Source organism: Chelonia mydas, chromosome 7 (assembly GCF_015237465.2).
Source record: "Chelonia mydas isolate rCheMyd1 chromosome 7, rCheMyd1.pri.v2, whole genome shotgun sequence".
Taxonomy (NCBI): domain Eukaryota; kingdom Metazoa; phylum Chordata; order Testudines; family Cheloniidae; genus Chelonia; species Chelonia mydas.
Window position 1 is genome coordinate 31,417,434 of NC_057853.1, and position 20,187 is coordinate 31,437,620.

Consider the following 20,187-nt stretch of genomic DNA (forward strand, 5'->3'; position numbering starts at 1 on the left):
ACACTGTGCCATGTTGGTTTTTTAATCAAACTGTAGATGTACCTTAGGATACATGGAGGGAAATGAGTCACTGAAGGTCATCCAGCAGGCCAGTGGCAGAGCTGGGAATAGAACCCCAGTCTGCTGAGTCCCAGTGCTCTATCCTCTAAGCCACATGGCCATAAACATCTAATCCTTGGCTATGGGCCTTCAGGGAATCAGAATAACATGTTCCATGCAGTCACCATTCTGTATCAGTCTGCGGGGTTTTCCTGACTGCTGCTGACCCTTCCTTGGCTTCAGAGCCTGTGGCCTTTCTGAATGTCCCATACCCCACAAGCACTTTGTACAGTTGAGACTACACTGTAGATGTGCCCTTTTATGTTGGCACACGATTGAGCCCTGTTGGTCTGTCATGGACCTAAGGCCTGAAGGGACCATTGTGATCATCCAGTTTGTTTCTTCCCCATCCCCCACAGACAGGCTGTAGAATTTTCCCCAGAAGCTGGATTAAAGCATGTGTTTTAGAAAGAGATCTAGTTTTGCTTTAAAGACTCCGGGTGGTGGCCAACCCACCCTCCCCTAGCGAGCTGTTCCAGTGTTTACTCACCCTCCCTGCTAGGAAATTGCTTTATTTCAAGATTACATTTGTCTAACTTCAACTTCCAGCCATTGGATCTTGCTGTGCCTTCCTCTGCTAGCCTGAAAAGCCCCATCTATCAGATATTCAAACAGCCCCAGGCGCAGAAAAGAGCTCCTAGGCCAATGAGGGGAGTAGAGAGGCAATCTTACGAGGGGAGACTGAAAGAGTAGGGTTTGTTTAGCCTGGCCATTAAAGGGTGAGAGGGGATCTAATCGTGCTCTATAAATGCACAAAGGGGATAAATCATGGGAGGGAGAAGAGCTATTGAAGCTAAAGGACAATGTTGGCACAAGGACAAGTAGGGATAAAATGTCCAGAAATCAACTGAGGCTGGAAATGAGAAGAAGATTTCTACCCATCAGGGGAGGGAGGTTCTGGAGCAGACTCCCCCTGAAAGGAGTGTTGCCTATTTGGTTGATTGTTTCCTAGAATCATATCATAGACTTTAAGGTCGGAAGGGACCATTATGACAGTCTAGTTTGACCTCCTGTACAACGCAGGCCACAGAATCTCACCCATCCACTCCTGTAACAAACCTCTAACCTATGTCTGAGCTACTGAAGTCCTCAAATCATGGTTGAAAGACTTTGAGGTGCAGAGAATCCTTCAGCAAGTGACCCGTGCCCCACGCTTCAGAGGAAGGCGAAAAACCCCCAGGGCCTCTGCCAATCTGCCCTGGAGGAAAATTCCTTCCCAACCCCAAATATGGCGATCAGCTAAACCCTGAGCATGTGGGCAAGACTCACCAGCCAGACACCCGGGAAAGAATTCTCTGTAGTAACTCAGATCCCCCCCATCTAACATCCCATCACAGGCCATTGGGCATATCTACCACTAATAGTTGAAGATCAATTAATTGCCAGAATTAGGCTATCCCATCATATCATCTCTTCCGTAAATTTATCAAGCTTAGTCTTGAAGCCAGATATGTCTTTTGCCCCCACTGCTTCCCTTGAAAGGCTGTTCCAGAACTTCACTCCTCTGACGGTTAGAAACCTTCATCTAATTTCAAGTCTAAACTTCCTGATGGCCAGTTTATATCCATGTATTTAAGATCTGACAGTTTGCTCATCTAGCCCTCAAAAGCATCGCAAACAATTGACTCTGAACCCAGATGGAGACGGCATTTAATAAAATCATTGTCACGTCAGTGCATTGTCCAAAACCACACTCCAGCGTTCCCCAAAAGGGGATTTCCCCAGTCCTTAAAATTAATCAGGCCCTTACAGACACAGCAAACCAAACTTGTATTCCACTTCAAGCCAAAACAGACTCCCAGCTATGATTCTCTCTCTCTGGGGCTTGTCTTCTTTCTGGTGTTAGCTCAAGGTTTAAGTCAAGTTTGGCTCCTAACCTGACTCCTGTCCACACACACACACACACACACATTTCTAGCATGAGTTAAGTGGTGCTTTAAAATCAAGCTAGCTGGCCTGTACGGGGTTGGAAGTTGAAGCAGGAGTGCTGCTGCCACTCAAGCTTGTAATGCAGCATCTTGAGTTACAGCAGCACATCAACTGCTAATCCAATCACCCTGTACAGCTCCAGTATTGTTTCACAGTGCAGGTGCTCTCATGCTGCTCTCAGTGTAGGTCTACACTGCTGTCCGAGGCATGACTGCAGCTTGGGTGGGCACACCTGCCCTAGCTTTACTCTAGCTAGCATGGCTGAGGATAGTGACGATGCAGCAGCACGTGCTGTATAAGCCCGTGCATCCACAGCACTATTTTTAGCCATGTTAGCTAGAGTAAAGGTAGTGTGGCTATACCAGTCTAGGCTGCATTCACACATTTGATTGCAGTGTAGAGATTCATTTGAGCTCGGCTAGAGTGAGTAACTCCAGTGTACTCACTTGAGCTAACTGTTGCAGTGAAGACAAACCCTCCATCTCATCATGACCCATGCATCTGTTGGGCTGACTTTTCTGCTGTCACCTCCTTACAAGCAGGAGAGGAGAATTCAGGCACGCTCCATTCTCAGATGTCCAGGGTGAAGCCTGCAATGAGCTTGCAGCCAACTGTAGTGGTTGTGATATTGTTAGACTCTTTCATTAAAGCCTTACCAATCATGCAGTAAGCTCCATTGTGGTCCCTCATGGAAGGCAACGCTTTAAGCTCGAGTGAAGCACAGAGGAATGCAGCTCAGACATCTAGTGCTGTTATGAGAACATTGTGGGTTTTGTTGTACATAAGAATGGCCATACTGGGTCAGACCAAAGGTCCATCTAGCCCAGTATCCTGTCTTCCAACAGTGGCCAATGCCAGATGCCACAGAGGGAATGAACAGAACTGGTAATCATCAAATGATCCATCCCCTGTCACCCATTCCCAGCTTCTAGCAAACAGAGACTTGGGACACCATCCCTGCCCATAGCCACTGATGGACCTATCCTCCAGGAACTTATCTAGTTCTTTTTTGAACCTTGTTATAGTCTTCACTTTCAGAACATCCTCTGGCAAGGAGTTCCACAGGTTGACTGTGCGCTGTGTGAAAAAAATACTTCCTTTTGTTTGTTTTAAGCCTGCTGCCTATTAATTTCATTTGGTGACCCCTAGTTCTTGTGTTATGAGAAGGAATAAATAACACTTCCTTATTCACTTTCTCCATACCAGTCATGATTTTTTAGACCTCTTCTGAACCTTTTCCAGTTCCTATATATCTTTTTTGAGATGGGGCGACCACATCTGCAGTATTCAAGATGTGGATGTACCATGGATTTATATATAGGCAATACGATATTTTCTGTCTTCTTCTTCTTATCATCCCTTTCTTAAGGATTCCCAACATTCTGCACCCCAAACCCCTTATCCCCAGCCCCACCCCAGAGCCTGCACCACCAGTCAGAGCCCTTCCCCCCTCTCCCGGTGTCCCAATCCCCTGCCCCAGCCTGGTGTCCCCTCCCACCCTCCAAACCCCTTGGTCCCAGCCTGGAACACCCTCCTACACACCAAACCCCTCATCCCCAGCCCCACCCCAGAGCCCACACCTCCAACTGGAGTCCTCACCCCCCTGCACCCCAAGTCCCTGCCCCAACCCGGAGCCCCCTCCTGTACCTTGAAAGTTTGCCCACCTCTGGTGTAAGGCCATGAGTGTGGACAACTTCCCATGTGTTTACCCAACTTTGTTGTGTGTGGGTCTCTCTAGACTCCAGGATGGAGAGAGTACCATCGCCTGCTAATCACACATAGCAGTTTGCAAAGCACCTTGAGTCTGTTCAATTTCTGCACGCACTCTGGCACAATGGCTTTCTATTTCACTATAGGCACAAGGTGGGTGGAGTGGCAGCTTCTCTAAGACATAAGGAGTTCAGCTTCCATGAGCCATCCACTTCCTGTGAATTCAGGCAGCTCCACAAACAAATCTATAGTTCCATGTGGGAAATTGCCATGGGGGCAGCATCTTGTCACCTAAGTACTGCCATTTGCCTTGATTTGGTTGCAGTTCCTCTTTAGTGTTCAGTGGCGAAGCTCGGCGTAGCCCCAAGCTGCCTTTGGGCAGCAGTGATGGTAAGCGAGCATTAGTGTGCAGATAGGGCTGATGGCGTTTAGGACACAGCTGGTCAAAGCAACTTCAACTGTGGATGTTCAGAAGGAGGAAGAGTCTCCCCACTTGCTCTGGGGTCTGGATTTACTCCATAACGAAGAAGAAAGCTCCGTTATGAGATGATCTTCTCTCCCTCCGGGACCAGTTGCGAGCTGCATTGTATGAACCATTTAAAGCTAGACAGTGCATAGCTCCATGGAATACACTGGAGGGAACAATCCTGCACTTCCAGGAAGATGGACTTAATTCCCTTTGGGGACTGGTTGAGTGGGTGTTTGGCACTGACTCAGCATGGACAGTGTCACAGCAATGATGCGGTAGAGGATGACAACGTGCCCCAGTGGTAAGGACAGAGGCTAGCGTCCTACCAGCCTTAGGAGCAGAGGTGGGCAGATGTAAGCTGTTGTGCTTGGGTCTGCATGGGGCATGATGTGCTGGGACGCATCTCAGTAAAGGTAAGGGAATATCCTGTAGGGAACTCGCTGGCAGTACTCCTGCCAGGCGAGCCCGTACTTCCGCAGGCACTGGTGCTCGTCCCGGGCCTCCCGATGAATCAGCAGCACGGTGAAGTAGAAGACGTAGAAGTAGGGCAGGACGTGTGTCAGGCCTGAGGGGGTGGGAGAGACATGGGCCATGAGAAGAGGAGGCCATGGGCCCTTCCTCTAGGACCTTCTTGTGCAATGGTTCGCAACCCATGGGCTGCTTGTGGCCTAATCAGCACACAGCTGTGGCCCATGTGACATCCTCAGGGCATTACAGGTAGTATATATATTGTGTGGATGCAGCCCACATAACAGAGAGAGCTGCATATGTGGCCCACAATGGTAAATAGGTTGAGAACAATTGTTCTAGTGGATAGCCTGAGCGCTGAGCAAGCTTGTCTAGGGGCATAGATTCCTTCCCACTCCCACGTTAATGATCAAAGTGATGGCATCACTTTGAAGGTGCGACCAGCGCCTTCCACCTGGGACTTCAGGCCAACCAGACCAGGCGCCTTCTACGTGACCTGTGGCTGGAGTATGGGGCAGCATATTGGTTTCATCTGCTTGGGACATGGCTGGGAGGTTGGGCCAGAGCAGGCACCCTCTGTGTAGCTTGTGGAAGACACAGTGGGTGCCCCAAGGCAGACATCACTGCCCTGAGGGCTAAAGAGATGCTGCCCTGTCTCCATTGCAGAGGGGCAATAGGGGTATGTCCTGCATGCCCTAAAGGCACAGGTCCCAGTGGGACACCAATCCTGGGGGCAGGAGAAGGAGACAACACCACCTCCTTGCTAGCCTTTCCACTGGCCCCCTCCAGGCAGGGATTTAGACTCACCACAGGGCAGAGACCAGGCCAGAGCCATGATGAGATCCCCCAGGTAGTTGGGGTGGCGCACAAACCCCCACCACCCAGACACCAGGAGACGCCGGCCCGTGGCCGTGGGGATGGTTTTGAGACCTGGGAGGAGGAGAAGAGCATTACCCACATAGCATCCATTTTCTCCGTCCCTCCCATTACCTAACCCTCCATTAGCATTCCTTTCTTCTCCCACTCCAGATTCCTTCACTCCATGTCCCCCATATAACTCTTGTCCAAGAGATGGTTGCAGCTCACCAGTTACTCTGGGGTCATTGGGGTTCCTGCGGAAAGTGTTCTTCTGGGAATTGGCGCTGCGGAAGATGCAGTAGCCCAGACCTGCCAAGAAGAGAACCAGAGTGAGGATAGGCTGTGGGAGCTCGAGGCATGGGGATACTGGCACTTCTGCCATGGATTGGTATGGAAACAGATCTCTCTGGAGAGGACAAAGGGATGAATGACAATGCTGGTGGATGCTGGCTCAGGGGGTGACATTGAGCAGGGCTTTCGATCCTCAGGCTTCAGGGTGTGGCTTGGGGCTGATCAGGAAGGGATTTCACCCCATTGTACAGTAAGGTGCGTTGTAGGGTTGGTGAGGTAGGGAGGGTGGGGGTGAGGGTAAGAGATACTCTGATAGATGGGGTCATGGGGTAAAGTGGGAGGGATACTACACCTATTGGTCTTGGCTAGATAGGTCCATTGGTCTGATTCAGGACGGGGGAGAGGAGAGATATGGGACTGAATGGGCCTATTGGTCTGCTGTGTGAGAGGGAATCACCTGAGCCTCACCATTGAGCAAGAGGATCCCGGCAGCCATGGGCAGGCTCAGCTTCTGTGGGTGGTTGACCAGGAAGTAGGCCTGCAGGCTGTAGATGAACGGCACCCAGGCCAGGTCCCCAAAGGTCAACATGAAGCCAAACCCATCGTGTACGATGTCCATGGTGGTGAGGATGGCCTCCTGCAGGACACAGAGGAGCCACATCCAGCATGGATAAAAATCAATGCTAAAAAAATTTAAATATTTAAAAAACCCTAAATCTATTTAAAATTAAATTTGAAACAAACAACCTATGCTAAGGCCTAACCATGCTATAATCTATTAAATCATTTAAATACAAAAAACCCACCCAATATTAGGCAGGACACGTTTGCTGCCAAGTTTAAAGAAAGTGAACACGTGGAACTGCTTGACATCACTGGCTAGGCACCTGGAACCAGAGTTTGTTGAAGCGCTAAACCATCTTTCAACTATTGGCAGTAGTCTCTTCTGCAGGTGTAGAGAGAATATTTTCCATTTCATTTCCTTTTATTCAACTAAATCAGTTCAGCGACTAGTTCATTCAAAGTTAAGAAATCAATTGGGAGTTGAACAGGCAGGAAAGTTGGTTTTTCTATTCTAATCTATGAAGAAAAACTATGTGTGAGAGGAAGAGATCTACTAATTCTAAAATCTTGAATGACATGGTGACCAGAAACAATCAGTTGAATTCACTAACTACGGATACTACTTCCTTTGTTTAATACAATCAGTTTTAAAGTGTATTAACCCACAAAATAGTTTTATTTTATTAAAACTCCTAACATGCTGTTTCTGGAGATTTTTTATTGAATTTTAAATTTCCATACAAATAGAGCTGGACACAAATTGCAAGTAAAACATTAATCATCATACTGTAAATAAATACAACATTCACCATTTTCTAACATAATAAAAATGTAAAAATTAAGAATCAGAATATATGTAAAGTAAGCTATATAATTGCTCAAATAAATGTGTATAGATATATTGTGTCCTCCTGGTTAGCAAAAAGAAATCCTGACTTTATACTAAATTCGGTACATGTTTGGTTGCAAGTTAACATGTTTTAATAATTACCCACCAGTGAGAATCAACCTTTTGTTAGGAAAATAACTATGAAGTACAAATGCAAAAGTTGACTACAATCAATGATTTAAATTGCTTTGATTTAAATCAATCCACCCTGGCCACATCTGTGCTTTAAATCACCAATCCCCACTCCCTTCTCAGAGCTGGGTCCTCAATCCCAGCCCCCGCATTCGAACCACTGGACTCCACACTCCTCCCAGACATGGGAAGGGAACCCAGGAGGCCTCCCCTAAGGTTCCCTTTGTAGCCCCTAGGCCAGTGCAGATCCCAAGCCCAGGCTAAGTCAGGATGTGGGAGTGACTCACCTCATTCCAAAGTGCATCCACAACATACAGCAGCTGGAAGGCATTGACCAGGAGCATGGCCAGCGAGGGGCTTCCCCGCAGCTCAGTCTCTTTCACCAGCATGGCCATGTTCACCAGTGCCTGGCAGGAGGGGAGAAATCAAATGGAGTTTGGAGAAGACCTCCCTCCCTGCTCCTTCCCTTGTCCCCAGCACCCTGTCTGCCCAGAGAAAAACACTTGATTGCTGAAAAAAGAAAAGGAGTACTTGTGGCACCTTAGAGACTAACCAGTTTATTTGAGCATGAGCTTTCGTGAGCTACAGCTCACTTCATCGGATGCATAGCTTGATTGCTGAGTGGGCCAGGAGTGCCATTTCAGATTTTGGGAAGAGGCAAATTTAACCATGATTCCAGAGGCTACTTGAGCACCTAAAAACTCTTGGTTTTTTTTTGCAGATAATAACTTATATACAGTGCTCCTGTCAGATAATAATTTTTAATTCCTATATAAAGAAAAAATAAATAAATAAATATTAGACCCACTCAGCTCTAATACTAATATGGTCTGACATCTTGTGTCAAGTCACTGAAGGGACACTGGGTAGGTTTAAAATTTTACTGTATATTCTTAATTTGTAACTAACTCTTGAATACAAAAATTGAAACAACTGTAGAAAGTAATCTACATTACTTTCTATTACTTTTTTGCAGTTCATCAAGCTTGGAATAGATAATTTAACTTTTGGAAACATCCTATTAGGGTAAGACCCCATGAGTTTATACTGCACCTGACTGGGGCTCTAGGGGTGTTACCCCACTACAAATAATAGACAAGAAAATGACTTGAAGCAGTAGTGAAACTGACACATTCAAATCACTTTCATAGTATTGCCAACCCCAAATGTTCAAAAAAAAAAATAAATCAAGAATCAGGCTCACCAACAATCATGAGATGGACTTTAAAATAATGAGATTATGTAAAAATAATTGATTTGGTGGGGGGGGGGGGGGTTAATGTATATTCTGCTTTTTGAGCCTTTAAGGTGTACTGGGGTCGCATTTTGAAGCTTTCTCCACAGCCACAAGAACTAGAAACTTGTAAGAATGAAGGCTGAAATCATCACAAATCACTTGACTGCAGGAGCTGGGGCTTTAAGGAAAAAATAATTATCATGAGACTCATGACAAAATCATGAGAATTGGCAACACTGCTTTCACTTCTGTTTAAAGGCTAGTTACTTTCCAGAAGGGTCTTAAACAAACACTACTGTGATTGAGTTGCTGTTTTTACAGGATAATATTTTAAATCAAACACCAAGAAAATTCCACATTTTAAAGTTGAGGGGAAAATTGCGATTTCTGAGGTATATCAGGGCGACTGCAGACAGGAAAGGAAAATAAAAAGGTACAGCTCTTCCTCTGGGAAGCTCTTCCTCTTGAAAGAAAGTTGGAGGGGCAAATCTTCTAGTCCTTTATCAAGTAAAACTTATATTGTCATCAGCTCCTCCGCTCATAGATATAAACATCACAGTGAACATTTGAGGTCAATAACTATGCACTTCATACTTAAGTATCAGAGCCATCTTATCCAGAGTTACACACCTTATATGCATTGGCTCAAGGACTAAATTTTCTGGCATATTCTGAACAGTGCTGGTCACACAGATGGTGCCCAGTGAATAACACAAATCATGACAATAATCGTCGACTTTATGGACTCTGTGGATGCAATTTCTGTTTTGTTCTGGAATTGGCCTGAATACAGCTGAAACCCTACGAATCTGATGTATAATCACATCTGATACTCATACAACACTTTCTCATTTCTTCCTTTTTTTCAAATTCAGAACAAAAAATGATTTTCAGTTAAAAATCTATGGGCATGTCTTCACTAGCAACGTTTAAAGCCCTGCTGCAGCCAGTGCTGTAACACGGCTGTGTAGTCGCAGCAGAGCTCTGGGAGAGAGCTCTCCCAGCGCCATAAAAAACCGACCTCCAGGAGAGGAATAGTTCCCAGCACTGGTGCACTGTCTACATTGGCACGTTACAGCGCTGAAACTTGCAGCGCTCAGGGGGGTGTTTTTTCACACCCCTGAGCGAGAAATTTGCAGCGCTGTCAAGTGCCACTGGAGACAAGCCCTAAAATTGCATAGCAGGCATTGCTGTACAACTCAGCCTGGGGCAGAACCTGCCAGCCATTGGCAGTTAAGTGCTCTCCTCTCATCCTCTTTCTTTCTTTATCCTTCCTGACTTCTGTGCTGCTTTTCATACTGTCAACTATGACATTCTTCCCAATCCCCTGGAACCAATTGCTGGGGTCTCAGCGAACCGGCCTTCTTGGTTTTGCTCCCATGCATCAGAGGCCTCTTTTTTGCAGCATGAAGCAGAGAGAAGGGCTGGTCCAGTGGTTAGGGAGCTAGCCCTGAGAGACCTGGGTTCTACACTTCCCCCCACCCCTCCCACCCACCCATGACTTCCTGTATGGCCTCAGGTCAGTGCCTTAGGGACAGAGTTTCAAAGGCTTTTAGGCACTCAAAGATGCAGTTAGGCACCTAGTGGGGTTTACAAAGCACCTAACCTTCTAGGCGCTTTTGAAAATCCCACTAGGTGCCTAAATACCTTTGAAGAGGCACTCAGATACTATGGTGATGGGACCACATAAGTACCACAGGTGGAGTGGGAACTTCTCTATATCACTGCTAGCCATTCCCAGGGTTTTGGCCCCTTCTTTTCACTTATGCCCCTCACATCTTCCCCTTTTCTGAATGTAACCTTGGCTCAGAGGGCTTGGTTGTATTTCTTGCAAGTCCCCTGCATTCTCTATTCAACGCCCACCCACCACCATCACCCGCATCCATAAATCTGGGAATCCTGGACGCCGCATCATCTCAGGCATTGGCACCCTGACAGCAGGATTGTCTGGCTATGTGGACTCTCTCCTCAGGCCCTACGCTACCAGCACTCCCAGCTATCTTCGAGACACCACTGACTTCCTGAGGAAACTACAATCCATCAGTGATCTTCCAGAAAACACCATCCTGGCCACTATGGATGTAGAAGCCCTCTACACCAACATTCCACACAGAGATGGACTACAAGCCGTCAGGAACAGTATCCCCGATAATGTCATGGCAAACCTGGTGGCTGAACTTTGTCACTTTGTCCTCAACCACAACTATTTCACATTTGGGGACGATTTATACCTTCAAGTCAGCGGCATTGCTGTGGGTACCTGCATGGCCCCACAGTATGTCAACATTTTTATGGCTGACTTAGAACAATGCTTCTTCAGCTCTCGTCCCCTAATGCCCCTACTCTACTTGTGCTACATTGATGACATCATCATCATCTGGAACCATGAGAAAGAGGCCCTTGAGGAATTCCACCTGGATTTCCACAATTTCCATCCCACCATCAACCTCAGCCTGGACCAGTCCACACAAGAGATCCACTTCCTGGACACTACGGTACTAATAAGCAATGGTCACATAAACACCACCCTATACCAGAAACCTACTGACTGCTATACTTACCTACACGTCTCCAGCTTTCATCCAGACCACATCACATGATCCATTGTCTACAGCCAAGCCCGAAGATACAACCGCATTTGCTCCAATCCCTCAGACAGAGACAAACACCTATAGGACCTCTATCAGACATTCTTAAAATTACAATACCCACCTGGGGAAGTGAAGAAACAGATTGATAGAGCCAGAAGGGTACCCAGAAGTCACCTACTACAGGACAAGCCCAATGAAGAAAGTAACAGAACACCACTAGCCATCACCTACAGTTCCCAACTAAAACCTCTCCAGCGCTTCATCAGGGATCTACAAGCTATTCCAAAGGACGATCCCTCACTCTCACAGACCTTGGGAGACAGGCCAGTCCTCGCTTACAGACAGCCCCCCAACCTGAAGCAAATACCAGCAACTACACACCACACCACACCACAGAAACACTAACCCAGGAACCAACTCCTGCAATAAACCCCGTTGCCAACTCTGTCCGCATATCTATTCAAGGGACACCATCATAGGACCCAACCACATCAGCCACACCATCAAGGGCTCATTCACCTGCACTTCTACCAATGTGATATATGCCATCATGTGCCAGCAGTGCCCCTGTGCCATGTACACTGGCCAAACCAGACAGTCTCTATGCAAAAGAATAAATGGACACAAATCAGACAGACATCAAGAATTGTAACATTCAAAAACCAGTAGGAGAGCACTTCAATCTCCTTGGACACTCAATAAACAGACTTAAAAGTGGCCATTCTTTAACTAAAAAACTTCAAAACCAGACTTCAGCGAGAACCTGCAGAACTCGAATTAATTTGCAAACTTGACACCATCAAATTAGGCCTGATTAAAGATTGGGAGTGGCTGGGTCACTACAAAAAATAATTTTTCCTCTGTTGATACACCTTCTTGTCACCTGCTGGAATGGGCCATATCCACTCTAATGGAATTGGCTTAGTTAGCACTGACCCCCAACTTGCTAAGGCAACTCCCATCTTTTCATGTGCTGTATATTTATGCCTACTTACTGTATTTTCCACTCCACACATCTGATGAAGTGGGTTATAGCCCACAAAAGCTTATGCCCAAATAAATTGTCTCTAAGGTTCCACAAGGACTCCTCTTTGTTTTTACTGATATAGACTAACACAGCTACCCCTCTGAAACCTGCTTTACAGGCTCATCTAAGGACTTCCAGAGCTTTAATTTAATTATCTGCCTTTTCTTATCTTAATCATCCTGCCTGTGTTTGGAAACAAAACACTAACTCCCTGCCCCAGGGACACAAGCTGGGAGAAGCACCTCTCTGCAGAACTCACATTCCACACTAATGATGTGCAGTTAAGAGCTCCACCTGGGAGCACACCTCCTGTATGAAACTCGGATTGTGGGTGGGGTGGGAAGGGGGTGTGGCAGCCCCTCCTCCGCCCTATCTAATTGGCATCCTTGAGTGAGACCCCCAAATATCTCACTGACATACTGAGGCAGACTAGCCTGGTATCCTCCCCTCCCTGCTGCCCCGGATTTGACCAAAGGCATATCTAGCCCCTGCGCAAGACCATCCTGCCTGATTTACCCCTACCCCTGCATCAGACCAATGGGCCCACCCATGCCTGGCATCCCATACTCCCTGCTGCCCCAGATCAGACCAATGGGCCCATCCAGTCTGGTATTCCTCACCCCTCCCGCCATGCTTGGTCAGACTAATGGGTCTATCTAGGCTGGAATTTCTGGCTGTGGATAGTATCTGCTACACATGGCCATCTGGAGCGAGGGAAATTCCCCCTTGCAACCTTTCCCTGGGGACTAGTGTTCTCCTGCAGCAGGTTCTCTGATTATCCTTTGCCTTAGCAAGGTCATTTAAGCCATGGGTCCAAGGGTCTTTCTGCAGCAGGGAGCCCTAAAATCCCACCCACTTACCCAGCCCAGGAGGCCTGGCCGCAGCTCGCAGAAATACTTCAGGTCGAAGGAGCCAATGCGTGGATTCAGCTCATGGCCCATGAAGAAGTCATAGATAGGATTCCCTGTGTGACCAATAGCAAGTCAGGCACCTCAAGGCAGAATAGCTACTCCCCTTTCCTCTCCCTGCCACCTTGGATCAGACCAATAGGCCTGTCCAGCCCGGTATCCCCCTGCTGCCTAAGATTAGACCAATGGGTCCATCTAGTCTGGTATGCTCCCCTCCCTGCTACCCCAGATCAGTCCAGGGGGCCCATCCCACTGACCTGGTATCCCCCACCCCTGCTGTGCTAGATCTGGATGTGTCTAGTTTCCAATGGGTGCTGTTGCTGGATGCTTCATTGGAAGGTTAAACTGCCTACAACAGGGGTGGTTCCTTTCTGACCTGCATCAACTGATCAGATACCTCCGTAGAGTCCTGGCTGTTTTTAACCTGACTGGCATCACTGGCTGCTCTCCCACCTGCACCCTCCGTGACACACCAGGTGTGACCTGTGTGTCGAAGAGTGTCTATGTGTTAGTGCATGCACAATTGTCAGTGTGCACATGTCTGTGAGTGTTCACACATGCATATGTGCACACGTCTATGTGTCTGCATGCACAAGATCATTCCTGTGTCTGTGTGCCCCATGCTCACCTGAGGAAGGGCTCACCTGAGTCCTGAGGAAGGACTCACCTGAGTTCCCACCTGGTGCCAGTGTTGTCTCTGGGGCAAAGAGGGACTTGAAGTAGAGGAGGAAGCTGAGGCCGAAGGCCAGCAGCAAGGCCGAGAAAGCCAACTGCAGGAAGTGGTCGTAGATGTAGCTGAGGCGCAGCCCGGCTGCCAGTCCAGCCCCCACCACCAGGGCCGTGACCCCCATCGCATGGAAAGCTGCAGTGCAGGAGGAAGGAAAGCAGGACACAGGCTGCTTAGATAAAGCAACAGTTTGTGGCTTTTTAGCTGAGGATCCCCGAGTCACAGTGCACTGTTATTCTAGGAAACAGAGGCACAGAGGGGGGAAGGGACTTGCCCAACATAACACAGGGAATCTGTGGCAGAGCTGGGGATAGAACCCAGGAGTCCTGACTCCTAGCCCCTTGCTCAGACCCAATAGACAGCACTTCCCCCCAATACTATTACTTCCCCCCAATACTTGTTACAATGAGAAAATTCCGTAAGTGATGTGATTGGCTGCAAATTCTGGGGCAGGTCATAGTCGATCTCCCCTCCCTCACCAAACCCAACACCCACCATTAATGCGATACTGGAGCCGGCTCTTGTCTCGAAGGACGATCCCTTCTGTGACCTGGGGGAAAGCCACACAACCAGTTAGCACTAATCTCTCTGGTCTCGACTCCAACTCCTCTCACTGATACCCTCCCTGGAGCCTCAGTTCACAACTGTGTAGATGAGCTGAGTTTGGGCAGGTCTCTGCCTACATGGTGTAGCCAGTTGGCCATGAACTGGCTCAGCCCGTGGCCCAGGCAATTCACATATGCCCTTGACCCCCCATGGGCAGCCAAACAGGTACCATTAGGCAGATGGCACCCAGCAGGGAAGGGGACGTCCTGCCCTCCCCTCTGCTCCAATGAGGCTGACCCAGCATTACCTTCCCCATAGGCAGCATGTAGAGGGCAGCCTGGAATCCCACCCAAGCCAGGAGCAGCAGGAAGGTGTGGGGGCTCCACAGGGTGCTCAGGGGTGGCAGTGGGGGCGGGAAGTTCAGCACGCTGGCTTGCTCAGTGCGACACGTCAGCAGAAGATAGAAGACAGTAGCTGGCATGAGAAAGATGAGGATCATGGCTCCTATGGAGGGAGGAAGGAGAGGTTAGAGGGACGAGATCTCCAGGGTGATCAGAACTGTGGGTGAGTGACAGGCAGCAGCATCCCTGAGAGATAAGATCACACAGTGAGTCAATGGTAGAGCTGGGAACCCAGGAGTGCTGACTCCCACACCAACCCTGCTCTAACCATGTAGCTGCATAGCACAGCCCTGAAGCAAAGCTCCAGTTTGCCCTGCCTTTCAGGGTATGTGAGCCACTGCCTTCCAACCGCCCTCACCCTCTCGCCTTACCCAGGGGCCCTCCAAACTCCAGCTCTTTGGTGCGTGGGATCTTATACCGATCCATCATCCTCGTGCTCCAGCCTTCTCTGCCGAGACACAAAGCTCTTCCCACAGGAAGTCTCTCAAGCCGCAGTCACTTCCTCCTTCAGGAGAGGCTCTTGTGGATCCCGGACCTATGGGATAGAACATGGGTCATTAGCACCTGCCACTCTCAGCTGACAGTGGTTGCAGTGGGAGGGTCAGAGAGAGCCTGCACTGATCTGGGTTCCGTGTTTAGCCTATGGCCATGTCTACACTACAAAATTATGACAGGTTTCAGAGTAACAGCCGTGTTAGTCTGTATTCGCAAAAAGAAAAGGAGTACTTGTGGCACCTTAGAGACTAACCAATTTATTTGAGCGTAAGCTTTCGTGAGCTACAGCTCACGAAAGCTTACGCTCAAATAAATTGGTTAGTCTCTAAGGTGCCACAAGTACTCCTTTTCTTTCTACAAAATTATGTCAACCTAACTTACATCTGCATACAGCCACCACAGGTATTAAATCACTTGTGTTGGCGGTGCACGTCCTCACCAGGGCGCTTGTATCGATTGTACTGTCAGTGCAGAGCATTGTGGGATGGCTCCTGAAAGTCAGTCACAGTCAATGAAAGTCTGCACTGATACTGCATCGACCTAATTACATTGACCTTGACTCTCCACCGCTTGGGGAGGTGGTGTTACTAAAGCGGCGTAGAGACGCACTTACGTTGGGGGGAGCCAAATTTAAATGAAGACATTTCCACAGCTAGGTCGATGCAAGGCAGCTTACATCGACCTGACCGTGTAGTGTGGACCAGGCCTATGTTATGCTGCTGGGGCTGGAGTTGTCACAGGACTACAAAGAGGTGAATTGAGAGTCTGAGGTTTCCAGCCCCTGTGCAGTGATCATGAGAAGGGAACAGGGCATGACTCTTATGTTGCTTAGCCTGGATTGTTTTTTTCTTGCTGGCAACCCACCCCCTGTCAGGACCAGGATGTGGGCAGTCTACCCTAGAGGTTAGACTGGGGAACAGGCACCAGGAGCCAGAGCCAAATGTCAGAATCAGAAGCCACTACCCGGAGTCAATGGTCAGAGCTAGAATCTGAAGCCAATAATCAGAGCCAGGAGCAGAAGCCAGGCAAGGATGCAGGGTCAGGTGGACTGGAGGAGGACCAGAACAGGGCAGGAGCAAGCAGGCACAGAAGCAATTGCACCTATTGAGGCTCTGGGGGGCGCCGCCTGCCCACATCTAAAGGCCCCTCCCCACAGCCTATGGGGAGGAACTACTAGGCCCAAGTCTCAACTGAATTCAGGGGACAACAAATGAAAAAACAGGAATGAGAGTGAGGTGCACAGGGTCAAAAGCAGGGATCCAGAGGGGAATGCTAAGCAGAGAACCTCGGACAATGCCTACTGCTCCTCAGAGGTGTCCAGTGGATGCGGCCCAGAGGAACTCTGTCCAGAGATGTGACCTAAGGGAGGATCAGAAATAGATCTCACAGTTGCAGAGCACCTCCCCGTCCAGCTTCCTCCTCCTGGTATGGTGAATGGCCACCATGGCAAATGCCAGAAGGAGGTCAACAAGAAGGTCTTGCAACTTCATGGGGCCACAGATAGATCAGGAGGTGTGGTGAAAAGTGCACCCAGAACCTGAGGAGGAGGTTCAGGAGGAGCCGGAAAAGGGGCTGCAACTTGGCGCACTCAAAGTAGATGTGCACCAGGGTCTCCCTCTCACCGCCGAAGGGGCAGGTATCGGGGGAGGTGGTGAACCATCCCAGGTACATGCCCATGCTCACAGCTCCATGAAGGAGACGCCAACTAATATCCCTAGCGAGCTGTGCACAAGAGCAATTGCAGCTGCAGATGTAAGTGTTAAGCTGTGCTGTTGTTGAGCATAAATGCAGAGTTGTTGGCTTCTTTCAGCCAGTTGAATGGCCTGGCCAATCAAGTGATTTTGCTGAAGCCCAGCTGGTCTCATTAACCTGTCTGAAGGCTGAACCTGCTAGCCCCAGTCTCAGCTAGGGAACTCAGCCCCATGGTTCTTGACAGTCCCCTCCTGGTCATTCATGTCTCCCACTCATTTTTCTTTTAATCTTACTCGTTGCTTCAGTAAAATCCAGTAGCATGGAGGTCCATAGGTTTATAAGACATGAGCAGCATCAAACTCCTGTGCAGTGATGGAGGACAGATGTCAATGGGAGTTAGGCACCTAAATACTTTTGAGGATCTGGGCCTAATCAACTTGCCCAAGGTCCCACAGGGAGCCTGTGGTAGAGCAGGGCACTGAATGTGGGTCTATAGCTAAGGGAAAGATGAGGTTGCTGGCTAAGAGAAGACCTGGAAATGCTTCCAGCAATAGCGTTAGAGACAGAAAACAGCCCTGTCTGCTCTGGAGTTCCTAGTCATCTGGCAGAACAAGGTTTTGTTGTTTTAAAGTATGTTTGTAGAAAGGGATAGCAGGGAGGCTGTGCATCAGGATTGAGAGGGAGGAATCCATAATGAGAACAGCAGGTGGGCCTGCGGGTCGGGACTGAGGGCCATTGGCAGTGCTGCATGTGGGGTGGAGACCCCAGAAATGGAATAGCAGGGGGCTGCAGGCCAGGACAGAGGGGCATTGGCGGGGAGTGGCGGGGGGGGGGCAGAACCAGAATAGCAGGTGAGGCTGCAGGTTGATACTGAGGAGAACCAACAGGGCACGTGAGGGGAGTCCAGGATTGCAACACAGGTTGGGATTGAGGGGCATCAGAGCACAAAGGGGAAAGTTTGGGCAATGTGCAGCTCAGGCCCCCAGCACTTGCATTTCAGAGCCTCCAAATTCACAAAAGGGGAAGAATTTCCAAGTCTTCCAGAAACCCCCTTCCTGGTGGGGATCTCTCGGTTTCACAGGCTGTTGCCGGTGGCTGCACAAGACTGCGCTGTCTTGTCAGCCATATGAAATGCAGCAGCACCGGTCACCTTTAACGCTCTGAGCAATGTCAAGCTGCATCTCTGCCTGCTGCCCGCCTCTGTGTGACTAACCTATGCTCCCCCTTGCCACACAGTCCTACCTGACAGCCCGGTGTCCGTCTCTCCAAAGCACACACAGTAGGTGCTCGCAGTGACTCCGGATTCCTCCCATACATGCACCTCACCCCCTGTCCCTTTAACCCACAGCAGCTGTTGTCACGCCAGCTAATTGTAGCTCGTCCCCGCCTGTTACTATCACCAAACATCCAATCTGAGAGCAGGGAGCTTTGCCGAGCGAGGGGCAAAGCCAGAGCTTCTGGCCTATCAGGATGACTCCGAGCCTCTTACTAGCTAAGTGGGTGGATCAAGCTCCCTAAGCTCTCTTCTTACTGGCCAGGAGCTGTGGTCATGGCAATGGCTGCCTTGCCCATCCCAGGAGCCCTGCAGCACAGAAAGAGGCCATGGGCAGCCCAGATCCCAATAGGATCAGGCCATGGGCGGTACCAAAGTGTTCGTATGCAGGGCAAGCCAAATGACTGGGGCCCTACCAAATTCACGGCCATGAAAAACGCATCATGGACCGTGAAATCTGTATAGTAGAGGGTAAAAGCACACCAAAGACCAGATTTCATGGGGGAGACCAACATTTCTCAGTTGGGGGGGTCCTGACCCAAGAGGGAGTTGCAGGGGGTCACAAAGTTATTTTAGGGGGGTTGCAGTACTGCCACCCTTCTGCACTGCCTTCAGAGCTGGGTGGCTGGAGCGTGGCCACTGTTGGCTGGATGCCCAGCTCTGAAAGTAGTGCTGCCATCAGCAACAACACAGAAGTAAGGGTAGCAGTACCACAACCCCCCCCCCCCCCACACACACACACACTCCTTTTTGGGTCAGGACCCCTACAATTACAAGACTGTTAAATTTCAGATTTAAATATCTGAAGTCATGACAATTATTATTTTAAAAATCCTATGACCGTGAAATTGACCAATATGGATCGTGAGTTTGGTAGGGCCCTACAAATGAGTTAGCTTAGATACAGGATGGCGAAGGGTAGGATGTGGCAGTCGGGTGGTGCAGTTTGGGGCTGTTTTGGCAGAGGCTCCCTGCAGTTGTCACTTCTTTGGCCCGTATGGGTTTGCTAGAATCTAGGGCCTCGCAGGGTTATTTCTGTTAAGAGGAACTGATGGTACAAGCCAGGTCTGTTCTTTGGTGCAATCTTGCAATCACAAAGAATGCACACAAAGTCCTGTTGCCCTGAACAGAGTAGGAATCAACAACAGCAGGTGGTTTCCCTGCTCCGAAATCCCCACGTCTGCCTCTTCAGCGAGCTCTGTGCCCAAGAAGCCCTGCTTCTCTGCTTCCTCTCAGGGTCATGCTCACAACCGCTTCTCCTGGCTTCCTGCCTCCAGCACACACAGGCAATCCAATCTCCTAGTCCTTGTGTCTGCCATCAGGGAAACCCCTCAGCTCTCTGGCTTGGCTGTGACCTGCCATGCAGCCTAGGCTATGTCTTCACTGTCAGTCAAAGGAGGGGTGTTACAGCGGGATAACTGATGAACATTTGCTGCCTTGCTGTAAAATCCTAGTGGAGACAAGGCATAGCCTGTTTTTACCAATGTAGCAACACCATCTCCCCAATCTGGTGTTGCCTATCTTCATTACCAGTGAAAGTTACAGAGCCTTGTCCCCGTAGCGTTTTACAGCAAAACAATTAACATTCATGGGGATGGCAGGGACCTCCTGGATCAACAAGTTCAGTCCCTGCTGTTGCAGAGAACTATGTCATATACTCCTGTTCATAAACTTATCAAGTAGTTATCATTATCTCTATTTTACAGATGGAGAAACTGAGGCACAGAGCAGGGAAACAACTTGCCTAAGGTAACGCAGCAGAACCGAACGCAGCTCTCCTGAGCCCCTGGCCAATGCCCTTATCCCCTAGGCCACACTGCTGTGTTTTAAGAGGTGTGTCAGGAGTGAGATTTGACCCCATGCTTCTACACAGCAACCTGA

General features: G+C 49.0%; 1 protein-coding gene across 2 annotated transcripts; it reads right to left on the minus strand.

The window, feature by feature from the left end:
• Positions 1-1,732: 1,732 nt before the first annotated feature.
• Positions 1,733-18,431, minus strand: TM7SF2 (transmembrane 7 superfamily member 2). 2 transcript variants are annotated; one of them, XM_007070345.4, is made up of 11 exons: positions 18,276-18,431; positions 15,218-15,381; positions 14,753-14,949; positions 14,395-14,449; positions 13,840-14,034; positions 13,125-13,228; positions 7,697-7,816; positions 6,293-6,461; positions 5,762-5,842; positions 5,483-5,605; positions 1,733-4,772 (listed from the first exon to the last, which is right to left on the minus strand). In XM_007070345.4, exons 2-11 carry the CDS (start codon positions 15,273-15,275, stop codon positions 4,612-4,614), a joined length of 1,263 nt encoding a protein of 420 aa, XP_007070407.2. In that variant the 5' UTR covers positions 15,276-15,381; positions 18,276-18,431; the 3' UTR covers positions 1,733-4,611. The 2 variants fall into 2 exon arrangements, with proteins under 2 accessions (XP_007070407.2, XP_037761331.1); XM_037905403.2 differs by having other exon boundaries at positions 3,637-4,772; positions 13,801-14,034.
• Between the last annotated feature and the right edge of the window lie 1,756 nt (positions 18,432-20,187).